This window comes from Meles meles, chromosome 3 (assembly GCF_922984935.1).
Source record: "Meles meles chromosome 3, mMelMel3.1 paternal haplotype, whole genome shotgun sequence".
Classification (NCBI taxonomy): Eukaryota; Metazoa; Chordata; class Mammalia; order Carnivora; family Mustelidae; genus Meles; species Meles meles.
Genome location: NC_060068.1, coordinates 157123024 through 157149238, shown reverse-complemented (window position 1 = coordinate 157149238; position 26215 = coordinate 157123024). Strand labels below are relative to the sequence as shown.

Sequence of the window (26215 nt, the reverse complement as noted above, 5' to 3'; positions counted from 1 at the left end):
CACATTTTTTAAGATTACGGTATAACGATAAGTAAAAAATAAGCCTATACTCCACTTTTTACTTCTGAAATCATTCAGTAGTCCCCCCTAGAAGCAACTATTCTTATCAGGGTTTTTTGTGAATATTTTGCAGAAACAACCTACATTTGTGTGCCGATGCCCTCTTTTAAATATGTGCAAATGATAGCTGATTATCCTGCTTCATTATCAAATCCATTCTGCTAGCCTGAGAGTTAATGGTCCTGAAATGTGTGCTATTTTTAAGTTCGACAATTCTTTTTTCAATGCAAGTTTTTATGTACTATCCCCAGTTACTGATTAATTGGTGGCTGATTAATGTCAAGAAAAAGTGTTCACCATCAGGTTTGTTTTTGTCCAGAATTTGCAGTGCAAAAATGTCTCCTGGAGCTGATGGGCTGATGCTCTGCCCCATTGAAAGACTCTCCATAAAGCTATGAACAGAATTAGCTCTTACTTGGACGTATAGGTAATTTATAAGTATTCATGGAGTCATTTGGCAGATGATTAATTTCACAAAATACTAACTAAAGCACAACCTCAAAGAACACTGCGATTAATAAACATGTAAAAATATTTCATTTGAGAAAAGAGATAAAAAATGATTCCTATTTTTAAATCAACAACATTTTTAAAACAACAGCAATGCATCCTGATGTCTCTAAAAGTAAGATCTCCCCAAGCCATGGAATTTGGGCCATTTCAAGGTGGAAGTTCTTTGTAACCTAGGAGAGAATCAGTTCTAATCAATTTCTAAGGAAGCGTCCCATAAAGAAATCGGCCTTCTCCTCCCCTTGAGTTGCATAATGGGCCCCTTGCCCCTGCCGGCCCACCGGTGCGGTGCACTGACCTGTTACCACGGCGTCCCCATTGAGGTACAGAGCCATGCCCAAGAGCATCATGACGCCCAGGGTGAGGATGTAAGGTCTCCGACGGCCCCAGCTGGCCTGGCAGTGGTCACTGGCTAATCCCACCACGGGCTGCAGCAGGAAGCCCAGGACGGGGCTGAGCAGCCACACCAGACTGTACAAACTCTTGGGCAGCCCCACGCTGAGCAGGACTGGGGTCACGTAGGCCGCCTCCACCGCGTAGCAGAACTCCCGGCCCAGCATGGCCATGCTATGCATGATGAGGTTGCTTGTGGGTCTCCTGGGTGGCTCCACGGGGTCAAAGGGTTCATCCTTGGCTAGGGACTCACGGGTCTGAATGCCAAGCTGCCCCATGTTGCCACCCATGGCCACAGGGTGAGGAACCTGCCTGCAAGCCCAGCACCTTCTGTGTGGCCCCCAGGTTTCTGGCCCAGGCTGGGTTTGACATGGAGCCCGGCCGAGCGGCCAACAGAGATGGTCGAGCTGGGGGAGGGGCTCAAATTCTTTCATGCCTCTAAGATCACAAGTTATGATGAGAGGGAAGGGGGTGGGGTCAGGCAAGCATGAAGGAGATTAGCTGCTGTGAGCCCGCTGGCTCCTTAGAATGCTTGTCTAAAGGAATCTTTCTTTGTACTGTTCTCTTTCTCCCTCTCTGTCTCTGTCTCACATACACATATACGTATCTTCTATTACACACAATCACATACACAGCTTTGAGATGATGGAGCTGTATGATGCAGGTGTCAAGTCAAAATAGGAATGCATCACTATCGTCTTCTAAACTTTTTCTAGATACAAATATTGTGTTTTCCTGAATACAAGTTTCTACACATGTACCTCAAGGTTAATTAGACTTAAAACCGTGGGAACTCGTGTCCTTTCTCCAGTCTCTAGCTGTCTCATAGCACTGTGACATTTCCCTTCATTGCACTTAACACAATTATAATTAGTTCTGTGTTTATTCTATTTCTCCTATGTTAGTCTATGATCCCTTTAAGAGCAGTGATCAGGTTTATTTTGGTCATTATGGTATCCCCAAGCATCTCACATGATCTCTGATACCTAGTAGGTCCTCAGTAAGTATTTGCTAAAGCGATTATTGAGTGAACAAAGTGTATACACTACATTTTGTAGTATCATTCAACTGCCTGTTTGCTCAGGTCCATTCTGAGCTCCTCCTCACATGCTCTATATCATTAGAGACCACATTTCCCAGGCTCCCCTGCTCTCTGGCTTCTAGGTAGATTGAGCCAATGGAAGGCATTGGTGGGAAGACTGGGAGCAGGAGGGAAATCATGTTATTTTCCTCCTTCTCTTTCTTCTTCCTGAATTCTCCATGGCAGTGGGTGCATCTCCACAGTGGGTCCAACTTCCCAAAGGCAATCTTGCCTCCTTAGTCCTGGTCACTACCTTTCCCATCATCCCCTGCAGACATAGGAGTGGCCCTAGCTTCCCTGTTGTGGCTCACATCTGGATTGCCTGTCTGTCCCTGGCTTCTCAGCTCTTTCATCATCAGTGGCATTCTCTATATTACATCTTCTGACTGACTGACTGATTGATTGATATTTCACCCATCCCCCACCTATCCCCTTCTGGCAACCACCAATTTGTTCTCTGTATTTAAGGGTCTGTTTTTTGGTCTCCTTTTTTCTTTGCTTTGTTTCTTAAATTCCATATATGAGTGAAATCATGGCATTTGTTTTTCTCTGATTTTTTCACTTAATCTTATACCCTTTAGGTCCATCCATGTGGTCAGATATGTTAAGAGTTCATCTTTTTCTTATGAGCAATAGTCCATTGTATATATATACCACATCTTCTTATCCATTCCTTATCAGTGGACAGTTGGATTGCTTCCTTATCTTGGCTATTATAAATGTTGCTACAAGAATCATAGGGATGCCTGTATCATTTCAAATTAGTGTTTTTGTTTTCTTTGGGCAAATATCCAGTAGTGGAATTAACTGGATCATAAGGTAATTTTATTTTTCATTTTTTGAGGAACCTCCATACTGTTTTCCCCAGTGGCTACATCAGCTTGCATTCCCAGCAAAAGTGCAGGAGGATTCCTTTTTCTCCACATACTTGTCAATACTTGTTTTTTCTTCTGTTTTTTATTTTAGTCATTCTGACAGCCATAAAGTGATTATCTCATTGTGGTTTTGATTTGTATTTCCCTGATGATTAGTGATGTTAAGGATTTTTCATGTGTCTGTTGGCTCTGTATGTCTTCTTTGGAAAAATGTCTATTCAGGTCCTCTGCCCATTTTTAATTGAATTATTATTGTTGTTATTATTATTATTATTATTGTGTGTGTTGAATTGTATAAATTCTTTACTTATTTTGGGTATTAACCCCTTATCAGATATGTCATTTGCAAATATCTTCTTCCATTCAATTGGTTGTCCTTTTGTTCTGTTGGTGGTTTCCTTTGTTGTTGAAAAGCTTTTTATTTTGTTGTAGTTCCAATAGTTTAATTTTGCTTTTGTTTTCCTTGCCAGAGGAGACATATCTAGAAAAACGTTTCTACAGCCGATGCCAAAGAAATTACTACCTATGTTTTCTCCTAGGAATTTTATGGTTTTAGCTTTCACACGTAGGTCTTTAATCCATTTTGAGTTTATTTTTGTTTATGGTTTAAGAATAAATTTCCTCTGTTTTAAAGACTCTGAGTGGGTCATATTTTCTTTGCTGGACCATGAGTTCAAGTGAAAAGTCTCTGGGGCAAGAGGAACACAATCTTAAGGGGAGGACCCTAAAATGGTTCAAGACCAAGACTCAGAGTCAGAATATTAAAATTTAAATTCTGGTTCTGCCTCTTCTTAGCAGTATCTTCTTGGGCAAATCACTTAAACTGGCAGTTCCCAAACTGTGTGCCAAGATGCCCCAGGACACCACACTAAACTCAAAGGGGTGCCTCAGGATATTTAAAATTTCGAAGATAGTAAACAGAGTGAAACTCAACATCTGTCAGACACCACTTCAACTATCGATGAAATAGTTCACACTTTCAACATAAGATTGCACTCTAATTCTTTCAAAGAAGCCAACAGTATATGAAGACAAATGTGGAACAGAAAATGGGGGTAGTAGTGTCCAGTCTGATTTTGAGGCATGAGAAGCTGTACAATGTCCAACACATATATGAGCCATAAGTGTGTTAAAAATGAAATAAAAATAAAAATGCTTTGGGGGCACCTGGGTGGCTCAGTGGGTTAAGCCGCTGCCTTCGGCTCAGGTCATGATCTCAGGGTCCTGGGATCAAGTCCCACATCGGGCTCTCTGCTCAGCGGAGAGCCTGCTTCCCTTCCTCTCTCTCTGCCTGCCTCTCTGTGATTTCTCTCTGTCAAATAAATAAAATCTTAAAAAAAAATAAATAAATAAAAATGCTTTCTCTCAATTTATGTGTATTATTTTTTCAAACAGCAAATTAGCTGTTAGGGCATAAATACTGAAGTTGTTGGGACCTAATTATTTATAAATTGAATGGTTAGATATTTCTTTTGACCTAGGGCAACCATGAAAAAATTATTCAGGCCCAAAGGGAGACGTGAACAAAGAAGGTTTAAGACCATCTGAGCCTTGCATTCTCATCTGTACAATGAAGAAATTTGCCCCCACCTGCCCCTGTGATTGTTGAAGAGAGACTGGGATACTATATGTAATGAATGTTTTGGCCTGTCTACCCAATATCCCTTCTCCACTCTTTCCATCCTGATGGGACCTGGATTAGATTTCAGAATCCACCCCTTCCACACACACTCACGTGCTTCCAGCTAGCTGAGTCCAGGGGACATCCAGGAGTAGGCTGGTTTTATCTAAGGACAACCCTACCTTCTCTGATAAAGACTGGTGTAGGACTGACCATCAAAAGAGACACAAGACAAGATTTTCTAATGGTTTCTGAGACCATCTCTTCTTCTGGATATCCTTGTGTATGGTATGAGATCCAGTACTTGTTACCAGGCTGAGGAGGTTGGCAAGTTGGCAGAGCCAAAAGAATGTAGGGAAGTAGGGTCTGGGTGACCAGATTCAGGCAACTCTAAAATCCTTCTGGATTCGAGGTATGTGAGCCAAAACATTTCATATTTTGGATATTGTCACTGCCAGCTGAAGGCAACTGATGTGACATAGGGAAGAGTATTTTGCAAATTATAAAGTGAAATGTAATTGTAACTGAAGTCAAGAATGTGCTTGGCGGGGGTGGGGGTGGGGGGGGGGGGTTGAGGAACCAGGTGGTGGGTAATAGGGAGGGCACGTACTGCATGGAGCACTGGGTGTGGCGCAAAAACAATGAACACTGTTACGCTGAAAATAAACAAACAAACAAAAAAAAGAATGTGCTTGGAGGAGTGACGTGAATACAAAGAGGTCTGGATGCAGCCAGTCATCTTGTTCCATGGGATTTATTTATCACCATACAGTTTGTATCACTTCCTACATTGTAGGATCAAGAGAGAAGTGCAAATCAGTGTATATCAAACTATACATTCAAGAATAAAATTTCTATGTACTCAAGAATATAATCTGTCCTTCATTAGAATTTGCCATCTTCAATTTCCTGCTTCTCCTCCATCCTTCTTATAGCTTCCTACGTTCTTCTCATCTGCCCCTTTGCCTATTCCTAAGTCTATACTTTGTCAAAAGATCAACAAAAGAGAAAGTGTAGCATTTTCTGCACAAGGTCTTAGACTCTTCAGAAGCAAAATATGGGTCACTAACAAAAGCTATTATTGGGTGCCTGGGTGGCTCAGTTGGTTAAGCAGCTACCTTCAGCTCAGGTCATGATTCTGGAGTCCTGCATTGGGCTCCCTGCTCAGCAGGGAGTCTGCTTCTCTCTCTGATCCTCCCCCTCTCTCATACTCTCTCTCATTCTCTCTCTCTCTCAAATAAATAAAATCTTTTAAAAAAACTATTATTAACTTTACTTATATACATGTATTTTTTAAAAGTTTATACTCTACAAAAAACAATTTTTCATTCAAACATTTGATATGAAGTCAATTAATCACAGAAATCAGTATTTTGAGCTAACCCATCTGTTTATTTACAGATTTATGCCAACTAGCTTTTATTCTTCCCCTTATCAGCCCTTCAGCAGATATTTTTTGAGCACCTATTATGATAGTAACAAAGGGGAAAAGACTTGGTTCATATCCATTAGGACAGTGCCACTCAAAGTGTGGGCTTTGAACCAGCAGTATGATAATCAGCTGGAAGCTTGGCAAAATTGCAGATTCATGGGTCTGGCCCTAGACATAGTGTATGAGAATCTCTAGGGGTGGGCCTAGAAATCCGTATTTTAACAGTATCTCCAGATGATTATTCTGTGTGCTAAAGCAACTACTTTAGCAGCTTATGACTCGTGAAGAGTTATGTAAACTACATTAAAAGCAATGAATATCTTTGGAGAAATATACAAAGTGCAACGGAAACATAGAAAGGGGCCCTAAGAACAGAATTAAAAATTACTAAGCACCTAGGATGTTCCAGGCACATCATAGGCCTTGTCCTAGACACCAGAGTGATTGAGTGATATTTGAACCCAAGACCTTTCTGACTCCAAATTTCACAACCACTGTATGAAACTGCCCTAGGGCTGAGAAACACAGGAAGTTTCACAAAGGCTGTGTTTCAGCCAAGTCTCAGTTTGCTAAATCAGCAATGTGGAGCAAAAGGGACTAGGAGTATTGTTAGTGCTGCTTAACGCTACAGAATATGGAAAGGAATGGAAGCAAGAGAGAGCGCCTTATAATTAGGAACTTAAGGCAGTGCCTTGTAAAGTGCTGGGGAGCAGGGAGTGTGGGTGTGACTAGACAGCTAGGGAGAAGTCTTGTTATAAATAAAGAATATATATATAAATGCATTTATATTTTGTTATACAAGAAAAAGAGAGGACCACTGAGGAATTTCGCAGGACTGAAGACCAGTTTGGTAGGATAAAGATTACCAGTAGAGTAAACATGATACAAAAAAAATGAAGGCAGTCATACTGGAGGTCAGAAGTCAGGTAGGCAAGCTGAGCAGTAAGCCAGGGCAGAGATAACAGGGGCCTGAATGAAGGCACAAAGGGTGTTGGGCAGAAAGGACTGGTCCAGAGCTATGAAGATGGAACTGACAGCACTTCACTATTGAGATGTACTTCTTTATTAAAAATTTACGAAGTTTCCACTATGGGCTAGGCACTGTTCTTGGAACTGGGGATTTAGCAGTGACCAAAACCCACAAAGTCCTTCATAAAGCTTTCATTCTAATGTGCCTTGGTAAAGAGGCAGTTGGTTAAGAGGGCTGGGGCTATTCAGTATAATGTCATTAATGATATATGATGTGAAGGAAAACAAAATGGGCGAGGAGAGAGTGAATGATGAAGTGGCTGTCATTCTAGGGAGGGGTCAGGAAAGGGTGCTCCTTAAGGTGACCATTTGGGCAGGGGGTCTGAAGGTGAACTGAGGGATAAGTCATGGGTCTACTGGGGCAGAGGCGGACATGATGGGAATGGAGGCTGGAGACTGGTAAGAGGAGGAAGAGTCTAGAAGGACTTCCAAATGGATGGTAATTTACTAAGAGACATGGGTGGGTGATGCTAAGAGGCAGCCACACAGAGGAGCCAGACTCTCAGTATGGTGGTCTAGATGGAGAGTGGGGATTATATGAAAGAAATCTCAAGAACATTTTCTAAAATTCCAATTCAAAGAGACTGGCTGAATGATTTTCTTATCACATAAAGAGGATCAGACTTTTCTATCTAAATACTTCATTTTGGTAAATAGTAGAGACAAAGTTATTTCAATGAGCCACAAAATGGTTTTTAAGAGCTATTTAAAAGACTTTCTTAAAAGCTTTTCACAAACTTAAAAGCATAAGTAAACTTTAGGGGAGAAAAGGCTTTATTTAATAAAAAGCATTATATTTATTCATTTAAGGTACATTGTTTACATTTTATTTTTTTTAAAGATTTTATTTGAGAAAAAGCAAGAGAGAATGAGCCGAGAGAGAGCGAGTGAGTGAGCAAGTATGAGCTCGTGCGTGTAGGCATGTGTGCGCATAGAGAGGGGAAGAAGCAGGCTCCCTGTTGAGCAGAGAGCCTGATGTGGGTGAGGCTTGACCCCAGGATCATGACCTGAGCCAAAGGCAGACGCTTAACTGACTGAGCCACCCAGGTACACAATTAACATTTTAATATTAAAAATATAATCTATCAAATTGAAAGGCAGAAAAACTGTCACCATTTAATAGTGGTAAACTGAAAACATTCCTAAATCAAAAGCTATGATGTTCACCATTTTCAGAAATCAATCAGTAATCAGTAGTCAGTCTTGTTTCTTGATTAGAACAGTTGATCCACTGTTCCTTCATGTTTCCATACTTAGGATTTTATGTATTATTCTATATTGAACATGTAATATTCAAATTCATTTGAGCTAGGAGGCCTGGAACTTAGAGATTAGCTCTTGGCTTATTACTTTCAATAATTTTATCTAAGGTAAGCTGATTGATCTCTTCCTGGCTGAACCCAAATTCTCGAAGTATCTCTTCAGTATGTTCTCCTACAAAAGGATCCCTTCTGGACGAAGGGATAGCTGGGGTGTCTGACAGCAGCGGTGCAGGGCGGGGACTCACACCCTGCTCCCCATCAGTGAGAAACGAGCCCCGTTCTTTGTTATGATCGTGGTGGGCAGCCTCTTCAAACGTCAGAACTGGGGTCACACATGCATCTGTGCCATCGAAGATCTGACACCACTCTGCCTTTGTCTTCTTTGCAAATACATCTGCAAATCTCTTCTTCATTTCTGGCCAATCTCTCATGCTCATCTGATGAGGAAGGTCATCAGACTTTAGCCCAAGTCCTGAGATAAAAACACAATTTCTTACATTATTATGCTTTGGGTGGAGTTCTTATAATCAGTGAAAAATGCATTTTGACCTTACCATACTGTCCCTAACAGGATGTTCTGTAAGTTTCTCAGCTGGGTCAAGGGAAGAAATTCAAATTCAACTTGAAGTTGGAGACAATGGCTAGAGGTAAGCGGCTAGTAGGACTCCAAAGAGACTTCCCACAGCCAAGATTTTATTATTTATACTTCATCAGAAGTAGTCTATTTGTAAAGGTCTAGTTTCCAGAAATTGGTTTTTTACCCTGAATAAGTTTTTAATAAGAAATTTCCTCATGATGTTATTATCTGTCATACTGAATTCAAATAACCCCACATTTCATATAGTATACCCAAACCCTATGAAAGATAAAATTTAAACAACTTTACACATGATAATCCCACTTTTTAAGAAACCTAAAGATAAATGATTAAATTCAAAATTGCAATTTTTTTTCTTCCATTTTATTTATTTTTTCAGCGTAACAGTATTCATTCTTTTTGCACAACACCCAGTGCTCCATGCAAAACGTGCCCTCCACATTACCCACCACCTGTTCCCCCAACCTCCCACCCCTGACCCTTCAAAACCCTCAGGTTGTTTTTCAGAGTTCATAGTCTCTTATGGTTCGCCTCCCCTTCCAAATTTTTTTTTTTTTTCAAAATTGCAATTTTATATGTAATATTCACCTCTCTTTATTTTGGTCCAATAAAAGAACTGTAGTAGGATAGTGACGTTTGACTCATTAAGCTGTTAGAACACTGCTGTGAACTAGAAACAAAGGATTTGTAAGGTAACCAAAGACACATGCAACAAACTGTTCCTACAGCAAACATGACAAAGTGATCACCCAGCCAGATCATGAGTGGGGCACATAGACTTGTGTGTCAGGCACGAAGGAGACCTTGAAGGGCACATCAATACACTGTACAGAGAAGATGAAAGCATCCAGCTCAGGATTTAACAGAAAGGATGGCTTCTGGGCCTGTGACCTGATCTGTGCCACCTTTATAGAAAGATGCACCTGAACTCCAAGGCTGATCAAATTATACCCAAAGGCCCCTTTACTAGGATTTGGTGTAAATGTCATTTTTACTCCCTCATGGAAGAGGGTTTTTAAATGTAGATGGTGAGAGTGAAATAATAATGAAAGGCCCTCCTTCTTATGCATGTTATTTTGTGTAAGTTTAGCCAAGTTAATCTAATACTTGTCACTTTTATCATCCTCCCCTTCCCTATCATGTAGAAGAACAATGACTAACTGTAAACTGCTTTGAAGAGGAAAATCCCTCAAGAGGTAAGAAGACATGGATACTGCAGGCCATTCTTAGGGTTCTGAGGTATAAAAGGAAATAAGGAGAACTCATATAGTTCTGGACAGCTGTGAAAAGTCACCTGTGGGATATACAAATAAATTTTTCTCTGTAGTCACTTGTCCCACTCAAATACCAGCAAAAATATGGAACCATAACTGCAGGTTTATCACTGTAATCTACCAAAAAAAAAAAAAAAAAGTTCCTAAGGATGTCTTTTACTTAGCTTTCTTTTTCCTGACTGTCCCAAACTCTGAGATTGAAAAACAAATGAAATGACCAGTTAGCCAAGAATAGTGATATAGAGCATAGCTATTGCTAGAAACATATCTGCATGCTTTTTAAACAAGTTTGTTTAATCAGAATGTGATAAGAATCCTAACCCTAAATAAAATTGGATCCAATATGTTCTCTCAGTAACAGACATTATATTTGAGATCAATGGTCTCAAAGGTTATAGTCTGTACACTAGAAAAACACTAGAAATCAAAAGACCTCGGCTCCTCCCCCAACTCTGACACCCCAGCTCTTCCACTGTCTTCTCATTCTCATTCTTTCTCAGCCCCCAGTTTCCCATCCTGCCCATGAACCTGATCAAGGCCCTAGGATTAGCCACCAATGATTCAGGATAGGTTGTCTGCTGTGCTCTTGATATTCCTAATCTAATACCATTCCACCACATAAGTACAATTGTAGGCTGCAGCTAGTTTTTATAGCATAACCCGTATTAAATTTCTCATATTTTAAGCAAAATGTTTCAAGGACTGGTCTGTAGATTCAGACACTATTTAAAACTTGGAACAACTGTTTTAATTTCCAAAAGGCTACCTTACATATATGTGTACACATATACACATATACATAACCACAGGCAATTATACAAAATACTTACCACTTTAAGTAAATGTCATACACTTTACTTCTCTATGGCACAATATTTGGCAAATATTAAGTAGTCAAAAATCCATGTTGTGATTGCGCAATGTTTTATGAGATTAATGTTTATTAATAAAAAACAAACATGATGTGTTATAATACAAAACTGCAGAATAATGTAAATGAACTTGAATTAAGAAGTGGTTACATTTGGGGGTGCCTAGGTGGCTCAGTGGGTTGAAGCCTCTGTCTTCAGCTCAGGTCATGGTCTCAGGGTCCTGGGATCGAGCTCTCTGCTCAGCAGGGAGCCTGTTTCCCTTCCTCTCTCTCTGCCTGACTCTCTGCCTACTTGTGATCTCTGTCTGTCACATGAATAAATTTAAAAATCTAAAAAAAACCAACAAAAAAGTGACATTAAAAAAAAAAGAAGTGGTTATATTTGGGGTGCCTGGGTGGCTCAGTGGGTTAAAGCCTCTGCCTTCGGCTCAGGTCATGATCCCAGGGTCTTGGGATCGAGCCCCGCATAGGGCTCTCTGCTCAGCAGGGAGCCTGCTTCCTCCTCTCTCTCTCTGCCTGCTTCTCTGCCTACTTGTGATCTCTGTCTGTCAAATAAATAAACAAAATCTTCAAAAAAAAAAGGTCGTTACGTTTTAGCACAGGTACACCATAGACTATCATAGGGCTGCTACATAGAGCATGAGGCAAATTTTTTGTATTGACAAGAAAGGATATCTTTAATATATTGTTGAATAAAACAAGATAGCTACTAACTAAAAATTTACATAATTATATACTGTATATAAATATAATTTATAAATAAATAAAAAAATTGTGTTGATAAGCACACAGAAAAAGTTCATGAAAGCCACATCCCAAACTTTTCCAAAGTGGAAGAACAGGGGAGAATCTTTACTTCTTAATTGACCAATTCTGTACCACACTTTTTTCTAAAACATGCATTATTTTGAATTATTTTTCATTTTTTAAAAAATTGTCACAGCATAAAATTTGTAGTAATTCTGCTTTAGGTTTCTGAGGAACTGCCATACAGCTTTCCACAGCAGCTGCACAATTTTCTATTCCCATCACTAAGGCATAGGCCTGCAGTTTCTCCCACAACCTTGACAATACTTCTTGTTGTCTGCTTTCCTTTTAATAATATTTTGAAATTTAAAAATTTTTAAAAATTCTTTATTGCTTATTTTTTTTTTAATTTTTTTTTTTTTTGTCAGAGAGAGATCACAAGTAGGCAGAAAGGCAGGCAGAGAGAGAGAGGGGGAAGCAGGCTCCCTGCTGAGCAGAGAGCCCGATGTGGGACTCGATCCCAAGACCCTGAGATCATGACCTGGGCCGAAGGCAGCGGCTTAACCCACTGAGCCACCCAGGCGCCCCTCTTTATTGCTTATTGATTACACTACAAGAGTCTTGTTATCCCAAAAAATCGTAAAATTTGGAGTTTTCAGATTTCTTTGCCCCAGAAAGACAGGGTCCTACTATAGTAGAATTTGTACCTTCCCAAAACCTTATGTACTTATGTTCAGATACTGAGGAGTTCAACTGAAGTATGGTCTTGAAGATCTCAAATATAAGGTAAAATAAATGAGGTATATAGTTAATACTACCTAAAAAAAATCATAGATGTGGCCATTTGTCCAGTTAGACCTGAGAGAGAAGTAATATATATGTGATTGGTAAAAGTACTATTTTTGTAAATAAATACTGTAAAAGAAAGAAAATGCTGAGGTATTTTTGCATGGTCTGTGTAGATTAGCCAAAGCTGATTTAACATGCTAAGTCAGCCTGAACCAGAAACCACCTATCAACTAAGGATCCCTAGTGAACTCTGCAGGGAGAGAGGAGGTTAAAGATACCATAAAAGGCTGTGGATGCAAATAGAAGAGGCTATAAAAAAAAAATCAGAAAAAAAAAAAAAAATCAGGGTGGTTACAGAGTTTAGATTTAGAAAATCTAGAACGTGGTCAGAAGACGAAGGGCTGGAACAATTAGCCTGCTAGAAAAACATCTTATTTCATTTTCAGTATTTCCAGAAAAATTCATTCATTGTGGTGGAGTGTGCATGTTGGAAATGATCATGCCAAACACATATGTTTTAAGATAACAACAAGATACACCAAGGAGAGAAGTTAACTTCTGGAATGGCAGAGTCAGAACCTTCAAAAAACTGTTCTTGCATAAAAGCAGCAAGAACCTTCGCCTAAATGATCAGAATGTCCCTTTTCGTAACTCTGGAAATTAAAAGTTTACAATAATCCAAAGAGCATTTATTCAAGAAAAACAACTGCATCTCAGTAAGATCAGTGAGACTTGTGGTATATAACTTGCACAAATTTCATCCCTCTCTCTCCAGCTCAGGGGTAGCCATCAAAACCAACAGGCTTCCAACCACACTGCTGTATTAACTAACAGTCATGGTAAGAAGCAATTGAGTTGAGAGCTTCCCCAAAATCCCATCCCCAGGGAACTGCTATTTGTCTAGCAGCTCCCTGAAAGGCTCCATTCTCAGGGATTGTCTTCAATTGATCTGACTTAGAGCTCACAATGCCCTATTCCTAGAACATTTTTGACACATGTCAAAAAAATCAGAGGCAGCTGTTTAATATCATAGCTATCTGAGGTGGTATTCCCTGTTGGGACTAAAAAGAAGCTGACAAACTTAAACAAAAGTGGGGAATAGGATATACATGAGGGGCTTTGAGATGTTCCAACACATTCCTGAGAATTTAGAAAGCACATGTGTAAGGCTGTGAGCATGCCCAGGAAAGATCTGAGAAGGTCCTAGTGTTTCACCTCTGGCGACCCTGAGTCCCCATATAAGCAAAACGCGAAGGCACAGAGCACTTCAGAAAAAGATGGGAAATTAACTGGTTCAAAGCATTTAAGGATATCTCTATCCAATCATTACCTGATCACCAAGCTAACTGAACAGGCTTCAGTAGCTTCATGTACCAAAGAATACAGATTTAGTCCAGGAAAGTCATTAAATAAACAAATAGTGGAAACGACAAACCCAGGACTGGGGAGAGGGGAAGGGAAGGTGAGACCTAATGTCCACAGTTGCCACATTACGTTACTTAAAATATCAAGTTACAACTAAATTTGTGAAGCATCCAAAGAAGAAAGAAAACATGACACATACACATGACAAAAAGCAGTGAAAGAAACTGTTCCCAAAAAAGCCAAATATTGGATTTACTGGAAAAGACTTTAAATCAGCTAGCTTGACAGCTCAGTACCATGCTGTCTTGGTGATCACAGCTTTGTAGTAAAGCTTGAAATCAGGTAACATGATACTGCCAGCTTTGTTTTTCTTTTTCAACATTTCCTTAGTGATTCGGGGTCTCTTCTGGTTCCATACAAATTTTAGGATTGTGTGTTCCAGCACATTGAAAAATGCCGTTGGAATTTTGATCAGGATGGCATGGAAAGTATAGACCACTCTGGGCAGTACAGACATTTTAACAATGTTTATTCTTCCAATCCAGGAGCATGGAATGCTTTTCCATCTTTTTGTGTCTTCTTCAATTTCTTTCACGAGTGTTCTGTAGTTCCTCGAGTACAGATCCTTTACTTCTTTGGTTAGGTTTATTCCAAGGTATCTTATGGTTCTTGGTGCTAAGGTAAATGGAATCTGTTCTCTAATTTCCCTTTCTATATTTTCACTGTTAGTGTCTAAGAAAGCAACTGATCTGTACATTGATTTTGTATCCTGTCACATTACTGAATTGCTGTATGAGTTCTAGTAGTTTGGAAGTGGAGTCTTTTGGGTTTTCCGAATAAAGTATCATGTCATCTGTGAAGAAAGAGAGTTTGACTTCTTCTTTGCCAATCTGAATACCTTTTAATTCTTTTTGTTGTCCGATGTTGTTGATAGGACTTTCAGTACTATGTTAAACAACAATGGTGAGAGTGGGCATCCTTGTCATGTTCCTGATCTCAATGGGAAGGCTGTCAGTTTTTCCCCATTGAGAATGATATTCATTTAATTTTTAATTTTTCATTAACATATAATGTATTATTAGTCCCAGGGGTACAGGTCTGTGAATCGCCAGGTTTACACACTTCACAGCACTCACCATAGCACATACCCTCCACAATGTCCATAACCCAACCACGCTTTCCCTACCCCCTCGTGTGGGTTTTGCATAGATAGATTTTATGAAGTTGAGGAATGTTCCCTCTATCCCTATACTCTGAAGAGTTTTATACAGGAAAGGATGCTGTATTTTGTCAAGTGCTTTTTCTGCATCAATTGAGAGGACCATGTGGTTCTTCTCTCTTCTCTTATGATTTGTTCTATCAAATCAATCAACATTGATTGATTTGCGAATGTTGAACCACTCTTGTATCCCAGGGATAAATCCCACCTGGTCATGGTGGATAATCTTTTTAAGGTGCTGTTGGATCCTATTAGCTAGGATCTTATTGAGATTCTTGGCATCTCAAGATTCTCTTATTGAGAATCTTGGCATCCATATTCAGCAGGGATTTTGGTCTGAAATTCTCCTTTTTGATAGGGTCTTTGCCTGGTTTGGGGATCAAGGTAATTCTGGCTTCACAGAAAGAGTCTGGAAGTTTTCCTTCTGTTTCTATTTTTTGAAAGAGCGTTAGGAGAATAGGTATTATTCTACTGTGTATTTACCCCAAAGATACAGATATAGTGAAAAGAAGGGCCATCTGTATCCCAATATTCATAGCAGCAATGGCCATAATCACCAAACTGTGAAAAGAGCCAAGATGCCCTTCAACAGACAAATGGATGAAGAAGATATGGTCCATATATATAGTGGAATATTATGCAGCCATCAGAAAGGATGAATACCCAACTTTAGGAGAAGGAAAGGAAAAGTGAATTGGGGTAAATCGGAAAGGGAGACAAAGCATGAGAGACTGTGGACTCTGAGAAACAAGCTGAGGGTTTTCGAGGGGAGGAGTGTGGGGGGATGGTGAGCCTGGTGGTGGGTATTAAGGAGGGCACGTACTGCATGGAGCACTGGGTGTGGCACACAAAAAAATGAATAATGGAACACCAAAAAAATAAATTAAAAAATAAATAAATAAATAAATATGTTCAAATCACTGAAGGAAACCATGTCTGAAAAATTAAAAGAAAGTTTGAGAATAATGTCTAATCAAAGAGAATATCAATAAAGAGGCAGAAATTATTGAAAAATCAACCAAATAGAAATTGGTTAAGCATCTGCCTTCAGCTCAGGTCATGATCCCAGGGTCCAGGGATCGAGTCCCGTATCTGGCTCACTACTAGCGGGGGAGCCTGCTTCTCCCTCTACCCCTCCCCACTGCTCGTGATCGATCTCTCTCTCTCTCTCTCTCTCTCTGACAAATAAATAAATAAAATCTTGGGGGAAAAAAAGGAAATTGTGGAATTGAAGAGTACAATAAAATACGAACTTCATGAGAGGGCCTCAACAACAGACATGAACTAGCAGGAGAGAGAATCAGTGAGCTCAAAGAGACATGAACCGCTTATACAGTCTGAGGAGCAGAAAGAAAAAAGAAAAGAAAAACAGAACTTCGGAGACCTGTAGGACACCATCAGGAAGAGCAGCACATGGAGAAACTGGAGTTTCTTCCACACATGCCTCTGCCCTTGTTTCCTGAACTTTCCTCACAGCCTGGCCTCGAACACCAGTGTTCACTCCTGCCTCAAACAAAGAAACCGAGACGGCCTCCTGTCCTCAAGCCAGAGGGAGATGACGACAACTCAAAAGGCTCCACATTAGAGGGGCGATGGGGGAGGCACATGACAGTTACTTACCTTTGATCAGCAGCTTGTAGAACTGGGGCTCTATTGCCCCAACAGCCATGAACCCCCCATCTGCCGTCTTGTAAGTTGTGTAGAAAGGTGCTCCACCATCTAGTAAGTTCTGTCCTCGAGGCTGTTCCCACAGTCCTGTTTGTTGAGATTTCCACAGAAAAGAACTCAGGTATGCAGCTCCTTCCACCTTTGAAGAAGAAACAGGATACAATATGAATCTAATACTTAAACTATAAAAGCATGATTAATTTCCACTTAGATTTTTTTAAACATTGGTATAAAAATGTTTCTTAGTAATTAATAAAACTTCTTCAATATTTCATGAAAGTGTGTTAGAATAAGTTTATGATACAGGGTTTCTCCACTATTCAGGTCAGAAGATATTTTTCAGAAAAGACTTAGAAGGAACTACTTTTGTTCTCCCCTTCAAATAAAACTGCCAAATGTTGACAATTTTTTATGTCAAGGGAGGGCACATGGAAGTTCATTATATATTCTCCCTTTAATTATATATGTTTAAAACTATCAGGATAAAAAGTTAAAAATAAAGCAAAGAGGTTTTTAAAATATCTATTTTTTGATCTCAGTACCTATAAACACATATATGTAGATATACGAAGAATATCATATTATAAAGGTAAATCATATTACAATTAAATTTAGCTTATTTTAGTTTGACTCCAACCCCAACAAAACTATATTTGAACATTTAATATATTTTAATTTTAACAATCACTAGAAAGTTACAAAATAAACACAACAATATGAGTGGCAGATATATGGGTTCTTGGAGTCCAGACAACTAGTTGAGGAATGCCCATTTCCCACTGAGTCCTGAAGTAACAGTAACAGATTCATATTCTCAGGTGTAATTGTTACAGGCTGGATGCATGGGGCTATCCAAAGAAAACTACTTCCCTATCCTTATGACCTTGTGATCCTAATGATTCTAGGCCCCCAGTGAGGCAGCCATCAAAGCATCCTTGTCTCAAAGAGTTGGAATGGAGTGGGCCTATGGAATTTCTAACAGTTACTAGCTGTGAAACAAATGCGAACCATATCTCTGGATATATCCCGATTTTCCTTTTTAACTTGAAATCTCATGCACACCTCAATTTATGGCTCTGACATCTGACGTACCAAATAGTGTATTTTGTATACGTGGCCTAAAGAGGTGCGTCTTTGGAAACAGGGTTACAAAGATTTTAGAGAGTCCCCCTATCTATATATACACATGTACATGTATATATACACACACACACATAGAATGAGACACCACATATAATGACACATACGCATACACACATGAATATACATCCACGTAAAATCTCACCGGGTCACCCACGCCAGAAACAGAGGAGTCAGGATACCTACAGGGCTCAGTTGGTTAAGCGGCCAACTCCTGATTTCAGCTCGGTCATGATCTCAGGGTCCTGGGATGGAACCCTCCATAGGGCTTCCTCTCAGTGGATTATCTCTCCCTCTCCCTCTGCCCCTCCTCTAACTCAAATGCACACACATACACATTCTCTAAATAAATAAATCTCAAAAAGAAAAAAAAAAAAAAAGAAACGGGGGAGTCAGCCTTGACTCCTCCCTCTCCCCTTACTGCTAATGCATCATCAAATCCTGGCAATTTTACATCTCAGAGATAAATAGCCCTTAAAGCCAGACCCATTCTATCACCAACAACTTTAGTGCTCCCACTTCTCTCTCAGCAACCACCCAAGAACTGTCTCTCTGCCCCCAGTCTTGTCTTCCTCATCCATCTCCATTCTCCCTCCAAAGACCTGTCCAAATGCAAACCTGTAGGGGTGCTAGACTGGGCTCCTTCCAAGGCGCTGTGAGAACTTGGACAAGGACAAGTTTCCATGCTTCGGTTTCCTCCTCTTTAAAATAATGTATTCCAAAGGTATCCAAATTGGCAACGAAGAAGTCAAACTCTCTCTCTTTGCAGATGACATGATTCTTTATATGGAAAATCCAAAAGACTCCACCCCCAAACTACCAGAACTCATACAGCAATTCAGTAACGTGGCAGGATACAAAGTCAATGTACAGAAAAGGGAAATTAGAGAATCGATTCTATTTACTATAGCACCAGGAAACATAAGATACCTGGGAATAAACCTAACCAAAGAAGTAAAGGATCTGTACTCGAGGAACTACAGAACACTCATGAAAGAAATTGAAGAAGACACAAAAAGATGGAAGACCATTCCATGCTCTTGGATAGGAAGAATAAACATTGTTAAAATGTCTATACTGCCTAGAGCAATCTATACTTTTAATGCCATTCCGATCAAAACTCCACTGGTATTTTTCAAAGAGCTGGCGCAAAGAATCCTAAAATTTGTATGGAATCAGAAGAGACCCTGAATTGCTAAGGAAATGTTGAAAAACAAAAACAAAACTGGCGGCATCACATTACTTGATTTCAAGCTTTACTACAAAGCTGTGATCACCAAGACAGCGTGGTACTGGCATAAAAACAGACACATAGACCAGTGGAACAGAGTAGAAAGCCCAGATATGGACCCTCAACTCTATGGTCAAATAATCTTCGACAAAACAGGAAAAAATATACAGTGGAAAAAAGATAGTCTCTTCAATAAATGGTGCCGGGAAAACTGGACAGCTATATGTAGAAGAATGAAACTCGACCATTCTCTTACACCGTACACAAAGATAAACTCGAAATGGATAAAAGACCTCAACGTGAGACAGGAATCCATCAGAATCCTAGAGGAGAACATAGGCAATAACCTCTTCGATATCAGCCACAGCAACTTCTTTCAAGATATGTCTCCAAAAGCAAAGGAAACAAAAGCGAAAATGAACTTTTGGGACTTCATCAAGATCAAAAGCTTCTGCACAGCAAAGGAAACAGTCAACAAAACAAAAAGGCAACCCACGGAATGGGAGAAGATATTTGCAAATGACAGTACAGACAAAAGGTTGATATCCAGGATCTATAAAGAACTCCTCAAACTCAACACACACAAAATAGATAATCATATCAAAAAATGGGCAGAAGATATGAACAGACACTTCTCCAATGAAGGCATACAAATGGCTATCAGACACACGAAAAAATGCTCATCATCACTAGCCATCAGGGAGATTCAAATTAAAACCACATTGAGATACCACCTGACACTAGTTAGAATGGCCAAAATTAGCAAGACAGGAAACAACGTGTGTTGGAGAGGATGTGGAGAAAGGGGAACCCTCTTACACTGTTGGTGGGAATGCAAGTTGGTGCAGCCACTTTGGAGAACAGTGTGGAGATTCCTCAAGAAATTAAAAATAGAGCTTCCCTATGACCCTGCAATTGCACTGCTGGGCATTTACCCCAAAGATACAGATGTAGTGAAAAGAAGAGCCATCTGTACCCCAATGTTTATAGCAGCAATGGCCACGGTCACCAAACTGTGGAAAGAACCAAGATGCCCTTCAATGGATGAATGGATAAGGAAGATGTGGTCCATATACACGATGGAGTATTATGCCTCCATCAGAAAGGATGAATACCCAACTTTTGTAGCAACATGGACGGGACTGGAAGAGATTATGCTGAGTGAAATAAGTCAAGCAGAGAGAGTCAAGTATCATATGGTTTCACTTATTTGTGGAGCATAACAAAGAACATGGAGGACACAGGGAGATGGAGAGGAGAAGGGAGTTGAGGGAAACTGGAAGGGGAGATGAACCATGAGAGACTATGGACTCTGAAAAAACCTGAGGGTTCTGAAGGGGTGGGGGGTGGGAGGTTGAGGAACCAGGTGGTGGGTAATAGGGAGGGCACGTATTGCATAGAGCACTGGATGTGGTGCAAAAACAATGAATACTGTTACGCTGAAAAGAAATTTTAAAAAAAGAAAAGAAAAGAAATAAAATAATGTATTCCAAGCGAAACTGCTGATTTGAGGATGAGGAGAAACTGCACTGGGGAAGTGCTCTGCATAACACAAGGCCCGTGCTCAAGGCGGGGCAGTGAAAAAATGCAAAGACTCATAATGTCGGAGTCTCTCCCCAAAAAACGTAGAAGGAAGGTCTAGACTGGCCCATTTTACTTTCGCACCCTTAAGAATCTTCTCTATCTGCTAAGGGAGCCTTCCGGAGCCCAGTTTCAAATGAAGATTGCTTGAAAAATGCATATGAAGCACAGGAAATAGCATGGGGAAAACTGCTGAAGCCAGCAGAGGAATCAGATGAGCCATGAAAAGTTCAGAGAATTGATTCCACAAACAGATAATCAATGATGACATCCTGACACATGTAAAGGATACGAAGCTATTTTCAAGACAAGGATGTTCTTGGTAATATGGGTTCCAACTTTAAATCCCACCTCTCTCTTGTCCTATTCAGAAAAGAATCTGAGGCAGCTGCCCATCAGACTTAGGAACAACTGGGAGGTTCATCACTTCCCCTAATTAACACTTACCATGCTTACGTCAATGACCTGACCTTTGCCAGAGTGTGTGCGTTCAAATAGAGCCAACAGGATGCCCAGCGTGCAGATGAGGCCACCACCACCGAAGTCAGCCAATAGATTCAGTGGGGGAAATGGATTCTCACCACTTCTGCCAATTTTTGACAGGACACCTACATCATTTAAAAATATATATATATATCAGGGAACAGTACCTATAAATTTAATGTCTCTTTTAAATAAATACATGAACACCTTAAGAGTAATAACCAGTCTCTGGGGCGCCTGGGTGGCTCAGTGGGTTAAGCAACTGCCTTCGGCTCAGGTCATGATCTCAGGGTCCTGGGATCGAGTCCCCCATCGGGCTCTCTGTTCAGCAGGGAGTCTGCTTCCCTCTCTCTCTCTCTCTGCCTGCCTATCTACTTGTGATCTCTCTCTGTCAAATAAGTAAATAAAATATTTTAAAAAAAAGAGTAATAACCAGTCTCTCTAGCTGCTGACACAGTGAATACTAGAACATAATGCTTTTCCAAATCTAAACTCATTCAGCATATCTATAAACAGGCTTTCCTCCCCAACAAGGCTCCTTGTTTTGTTTTTCACTTTTTTTTTTTTCTCTAAAACTTTATTCCAACTAATGTTTTCAGAATTTCATTACTCAGTTTTTACTCACTGAGTTTCAGGGAAAAAATTATTATCATTATTACTGTTACCAATTTCGTTCATCAATTATACAACAGGATAATCCACTGTCATTCTTATTAGAGACACAAGAAAATAAACACAAGAAAAATAAAAGTGACTACATTTTAAAATAGCTGGAAAAAACAATTCTATCCTCACTCTTTTCCTCAACCTTTCAATTTGTTCTCACAGGATATTCAAGACTCAAAACTCAAATCACACACTTTCTTAGGATTTTAGGATTAGGTCATTCTAAGACTCAATCTCATAGGTAAAAATTCTAAAAAAGTGATAATACAACCTGAAAACTACAGGTATTCAGTAAAGTCTAAAATAGTGACTCAGGCAATGATTCTCAATGAAGTTGTAAGGAAAGGGGAGTCAGGATTAAACAATATTAGCATTTTCAAACTATAGGACCATCAGGTCTCTTTACTTCCTGGTAGGGGCTTGACTGAGAATTGATTATACAAATGCGGTAAGTAAATGTTACTAGCAAGAGTTTATTATTCCTCAAATGTGTGAAGACAAGGAGAAAGGGGTTGAGAATAACTATTCCAGGACAAACCAACCTCTCCTTTTTAATTTTAACTAGGTTCCATGGGCAAAGTGGGGCTTGAACTCACAACCCTGAGATTAAGAGTTGCATGTTCCAATGACAGAGCCGGCCAAACCCACCCTTTCTGAGTGACCACAGTTCCCTTATTGATTTTCATTAATATTTAAATCTGCACCTTTGAAAATTCTTCATAATTAGTATAACTGTCTATCTTGACTGGGACCAAAATAAAAAGTACAGAGAAATTATTTTCTCAACGTACCTGACAAAGCCAAAAAGTTGATGTCATGGCCTGCTACTCTAGAGAATCTTCCAGACTGGCCAAATCCACTCAATCTGGCATAGATAAGCTTTGGATTTTCCTTCTGCAGAACCTCTGGGCCTAGCTGGAGTTTCTCCATGACACCTTAAGAGGAAAGTAACAGTGATTTTTTTTTAAAAAAAGAGGATGAAACTGAGCATATAATCCCATCACTGTGGCAAACAAGAAACGGCACTCTTCCAAATCATACTAATAACATTTGTTGTGTTTCCAATAATTAAAAAAGAGTGAGGCCACCATTTCTGGAATGTATGAGTCTGCCCCAGAATACTTTGTCCTTCCAGCCCTTCCTTCTTTCCGTTCAGACATATCCAAGTTCCTTCAATCTCCACAGTATGCCTTTCATTCCTTGAGTCAGTGCCTTTATAACTCCCCAAATCCTCTCCTTGGTCATTTATTAGACATGGTCTGTTCTCTTGGAATAGTTACCCTGGAGCTTTATTTGGTCAAAAATACACTTTCGAAAACGGTTATTCCTTTCAGGATCTTTTTTTTCTGTATCTTTGTCATTGCCCACCACCTTCTACCTCATGCTGTGCCTATGTGTGTAGATATTCCATCACCTTTGGTATCAGCTTAGAATCCTCTGGTAGGATTCATGCCTGATACGTTTCCTCGGGCCTCTACATACAGTACCTAGCACAGGCACCTTCACAAAAGGCTCAGCAAATATCCATGGAAAGATTTGCTAAAATAGCCTCTAAGAGTTCTTATAAGTACCATATTTGCACAGAATTCAGATAACTGGCACTTCAAATCTCCTGGGACTAAAGATAATAAAGATTATACAATAATTTTATGGTCTTTGTCTTCCTAAAGCTATGTAAAGTACCAAAAAACAAAAAAACTCTAGTCCTCTGCTTAAATAAACACCAGCCGCAATTCTCTCACCCAGCAGCTATGCCTGTATTCAGGGCTTGATTTTCCCCCTAATTCCAAGACCCTGGAATCAACCATATTGAGCCTCCACCTTTAAACAGGGCATTATTAAGTTGTGATACAATCCTAATTATTAAATTATTATAATCCTCCAATCTGCTGTGAGGATAAATGAGTGAACACCTTTAATATGTCTGGTGCCCCACAGGCATTCAATTCATTCACCAAACATTTTCTGACTTCCTGCTATACACCAGGCAAAGCTTTGGTTTAGTACTTGAGCAAGTTTACCCCAGCAGCTATGTGAGAATGGATCCAAGTGGTGCTAGACCCAGACATCGGCTTTGAAAAGGCTGTTCCAACAGTGTGAAGGAAGCTACAGCAAGTATGGAAAGCCAGAGGGAGAGCAAGAAGGAAGGATGTCTGGATTCCTGATAACTGCAAGCAAATGAAGTGAGTATTTGGAGTCACGGATGGCGTGCAGGCTTCTGATTGAGGCAACTGGGTGGCTTACTGGTTTCATTTACTAGATAAACAATATAGAACGAGGAGATGTTATTTTAGGAGGTAAGATAATGGGCTTGTTTGGGGATTTGTGGAAGTTGCTATGCCTGGGAGACAGCCAGCTAAGATGTGCAGAGCTTGTGTAGTCCAGCGGTCTGTGGCTCTCAAAGAAGGGGGAGGCAGTTATAGATTTGGTCATCATCTGCTTATAAAAGGGGAAAACAGTCTCGGAATAAGGTGGCTCTAGGGGTCAGTGTGTAAACTAAATTGATCTAAAGCCGGAACTTGGGAACGGGAATGCCAGGATTTATTTAACAGTGTTAGCCTGGGTCAGAGGATGGCTTTTAGAGGGTACCCAAACCCCCAAACTGTAGAAAAACGACTATGTACCTATCTGCAGTTTTCCAGGTGGGGAATCTCTGGCTTTCGTTAGATTCTCATAGAATTCGTGACCCTCAAATAATAAAGAAAGGCAAATGCAGAGAGGCGATTAGAAAAACGAGGAATTTGGGAAGGAGCCGGGAATGGGTATAAGGAGACCAGGGCAACGGCGGTATCTAGGATTCCAAGTACGGACGATCATCTCAAGGGGCGAATGGTCAACAATAGCAAACGCGACAGAAAAATCTAGAAAGACGCTGACAGGGACGGGTCCGAGTAGGAACAGGGAAGCGGTGTAGCGGGCGCAGCCTCAAACGGCCCGGCCCGGCTCCTCCCTTCGGCGGGGACCTTCCCGCGTTTGGTCCCCCAGCGGCGCTGCGGAGGCGCCCGGGGCTCACCGTGGCGGAAGGGCTCCAGCACCACATCGGTCCGGGCGCACAGACGCCGCAGCACAGCCGCCCCCTGCGGCCGCTTCAGGTCCACCGCCAGGGAGCGCTTGCCCCGGGCCAAGAAGCTCAAGTCCTTGCGGGCACCCAGCCGGTCCACACGCACCACCTGCGCCCCGAAGTCCGCCAGGACCATACCGCAGTACGGGCCCGGGGCCAGGCCGGCAAGCTCTAGCACCGAGATGCCGTGCAGCGCCATGGCTCCCGCGTCTCCAAATGCAGAAGTGTCCGAACCCACTTATAGCCCTGACCGCCGGAGACGCTTGTCCTCCCGGGGGTCCCTCCCTCTTGCGCTTGCGCGGGGCCCTCCTGGAGTCTGCGCAGTGGGCGGATTCCGGCCCCGCCTCCTGGCCTAGTCCAAAGGGTGCTTTCCCTTTGCCTTGGCTCCTTGCCTTTGAGGCGTTGCCTGCCACCTGACTGAGATACGATTTTTTTTTTTTTTTTTTGCCTCCCTTTCTGCCTAGACTCTGTTAAACTGAGGCTTGTTTAATTTATATATATATATATATATATATATATATATATATATGTATATATATATATATATATATATATGTATATATATTTTTTGGGGGGGGAATAGAATATCTGTACTAATTAAGCAGCACCACAAAGGAAGTGGTTAGGAGCATTCTACCAACAGGAGCTGGAGAGAGGCTTTAATAGAGAAAAGCAAGTAAATGATTGATGAGCAATAGATTAAGGTCTACTTGGCTGTTTGTGATGGGTTGTCCTTAGGTTTTTTTGAGGCCTTTACAGGGTTAGATTCTGGTTTGTTCAGTTGGCTGCCAGCACACTGGAACCACAGCCGTCTAACGGCCTCCTTGTTTTATTAATACAATACCTCTTTGTCCCTCTCTAGTCCGTGTTCCTGTCTCTGTTCAGACATAAGCTTCCTTACCCCCTTCTTTGTTTTATTTTTTTATTTTAAAAAACTGAAAGGGACTGAGGGATGGCCTTGTGAGGACATAGCAGAAGGTGGCTATCTGCCAACAAAGGAAAAGGGCTTCAGACGAAACCAAATTTGCAGATACCTTGATTTTGTGCCTTTAGCCTCTAGAACTGAAAGAAAATGGCTTTCTGTTGTTTAAGCTGCCCAGCCTGTAGTACCTTATTATGGAAGCCTGAGCAGGCTAATACAACTATTAAGAGGGTTGGGGGCGGGGAGACTTAGGATATTTTGTTATAGCCCTAGCAAAATAATGTACCCTCTGACCCGTGACTACAGTTTATCTAATGAGTTTTTCAGGTACCTAACA

The 26215-nt window shown here is 40.6% G+C and overlaps 2 protein-coding genes across 2 annotated transcripts in view; both read right to left on the bottom strand.

Moving 5' to 3' along the window:
• Positions 1-1253, bottom strand: part of SLC45A2 (solute carrier family 45 member 2) — a 33505-nt gene extending 32252 nt beyond the window's left edge. Inside the window, exon 1 of the mRNA XM_046000722.1 lies at positions 869-1253. Coding sequence (XP_045856678.1) covers positions 869-1253 — 385 coding nt within the window. The remainder of the gene's footprint in view (positions 1-868) is intronic.
• Positions 1254-8275: 7022 nt separating this feature from the next.
• Positions 8276-25248, bottom strand: AMACR (alpha-methylacyl-CoA racemase). Its single transcript, XM_046000362.1, has 5 exons — positions 24909-25248; positions 22687-22830; positions 21194-21354; positions 16747-16933; positions 8276-8735 (listed from the first exon to the last, which is right to left on the bottom strand). Exons 1-5 carry the CDS (start codon positions 25153-25155, stop codon positions 8326-8328), a joined length of 1149 nt encoding a protein of 382 aa, XP_045856318.1. The 5' UTR covers positions 25156-25248; the 3' UTR covers positions 8276-8325.
• Between the last annotated feature and the right edge of the window lie 967 nt (positions 25249-26215).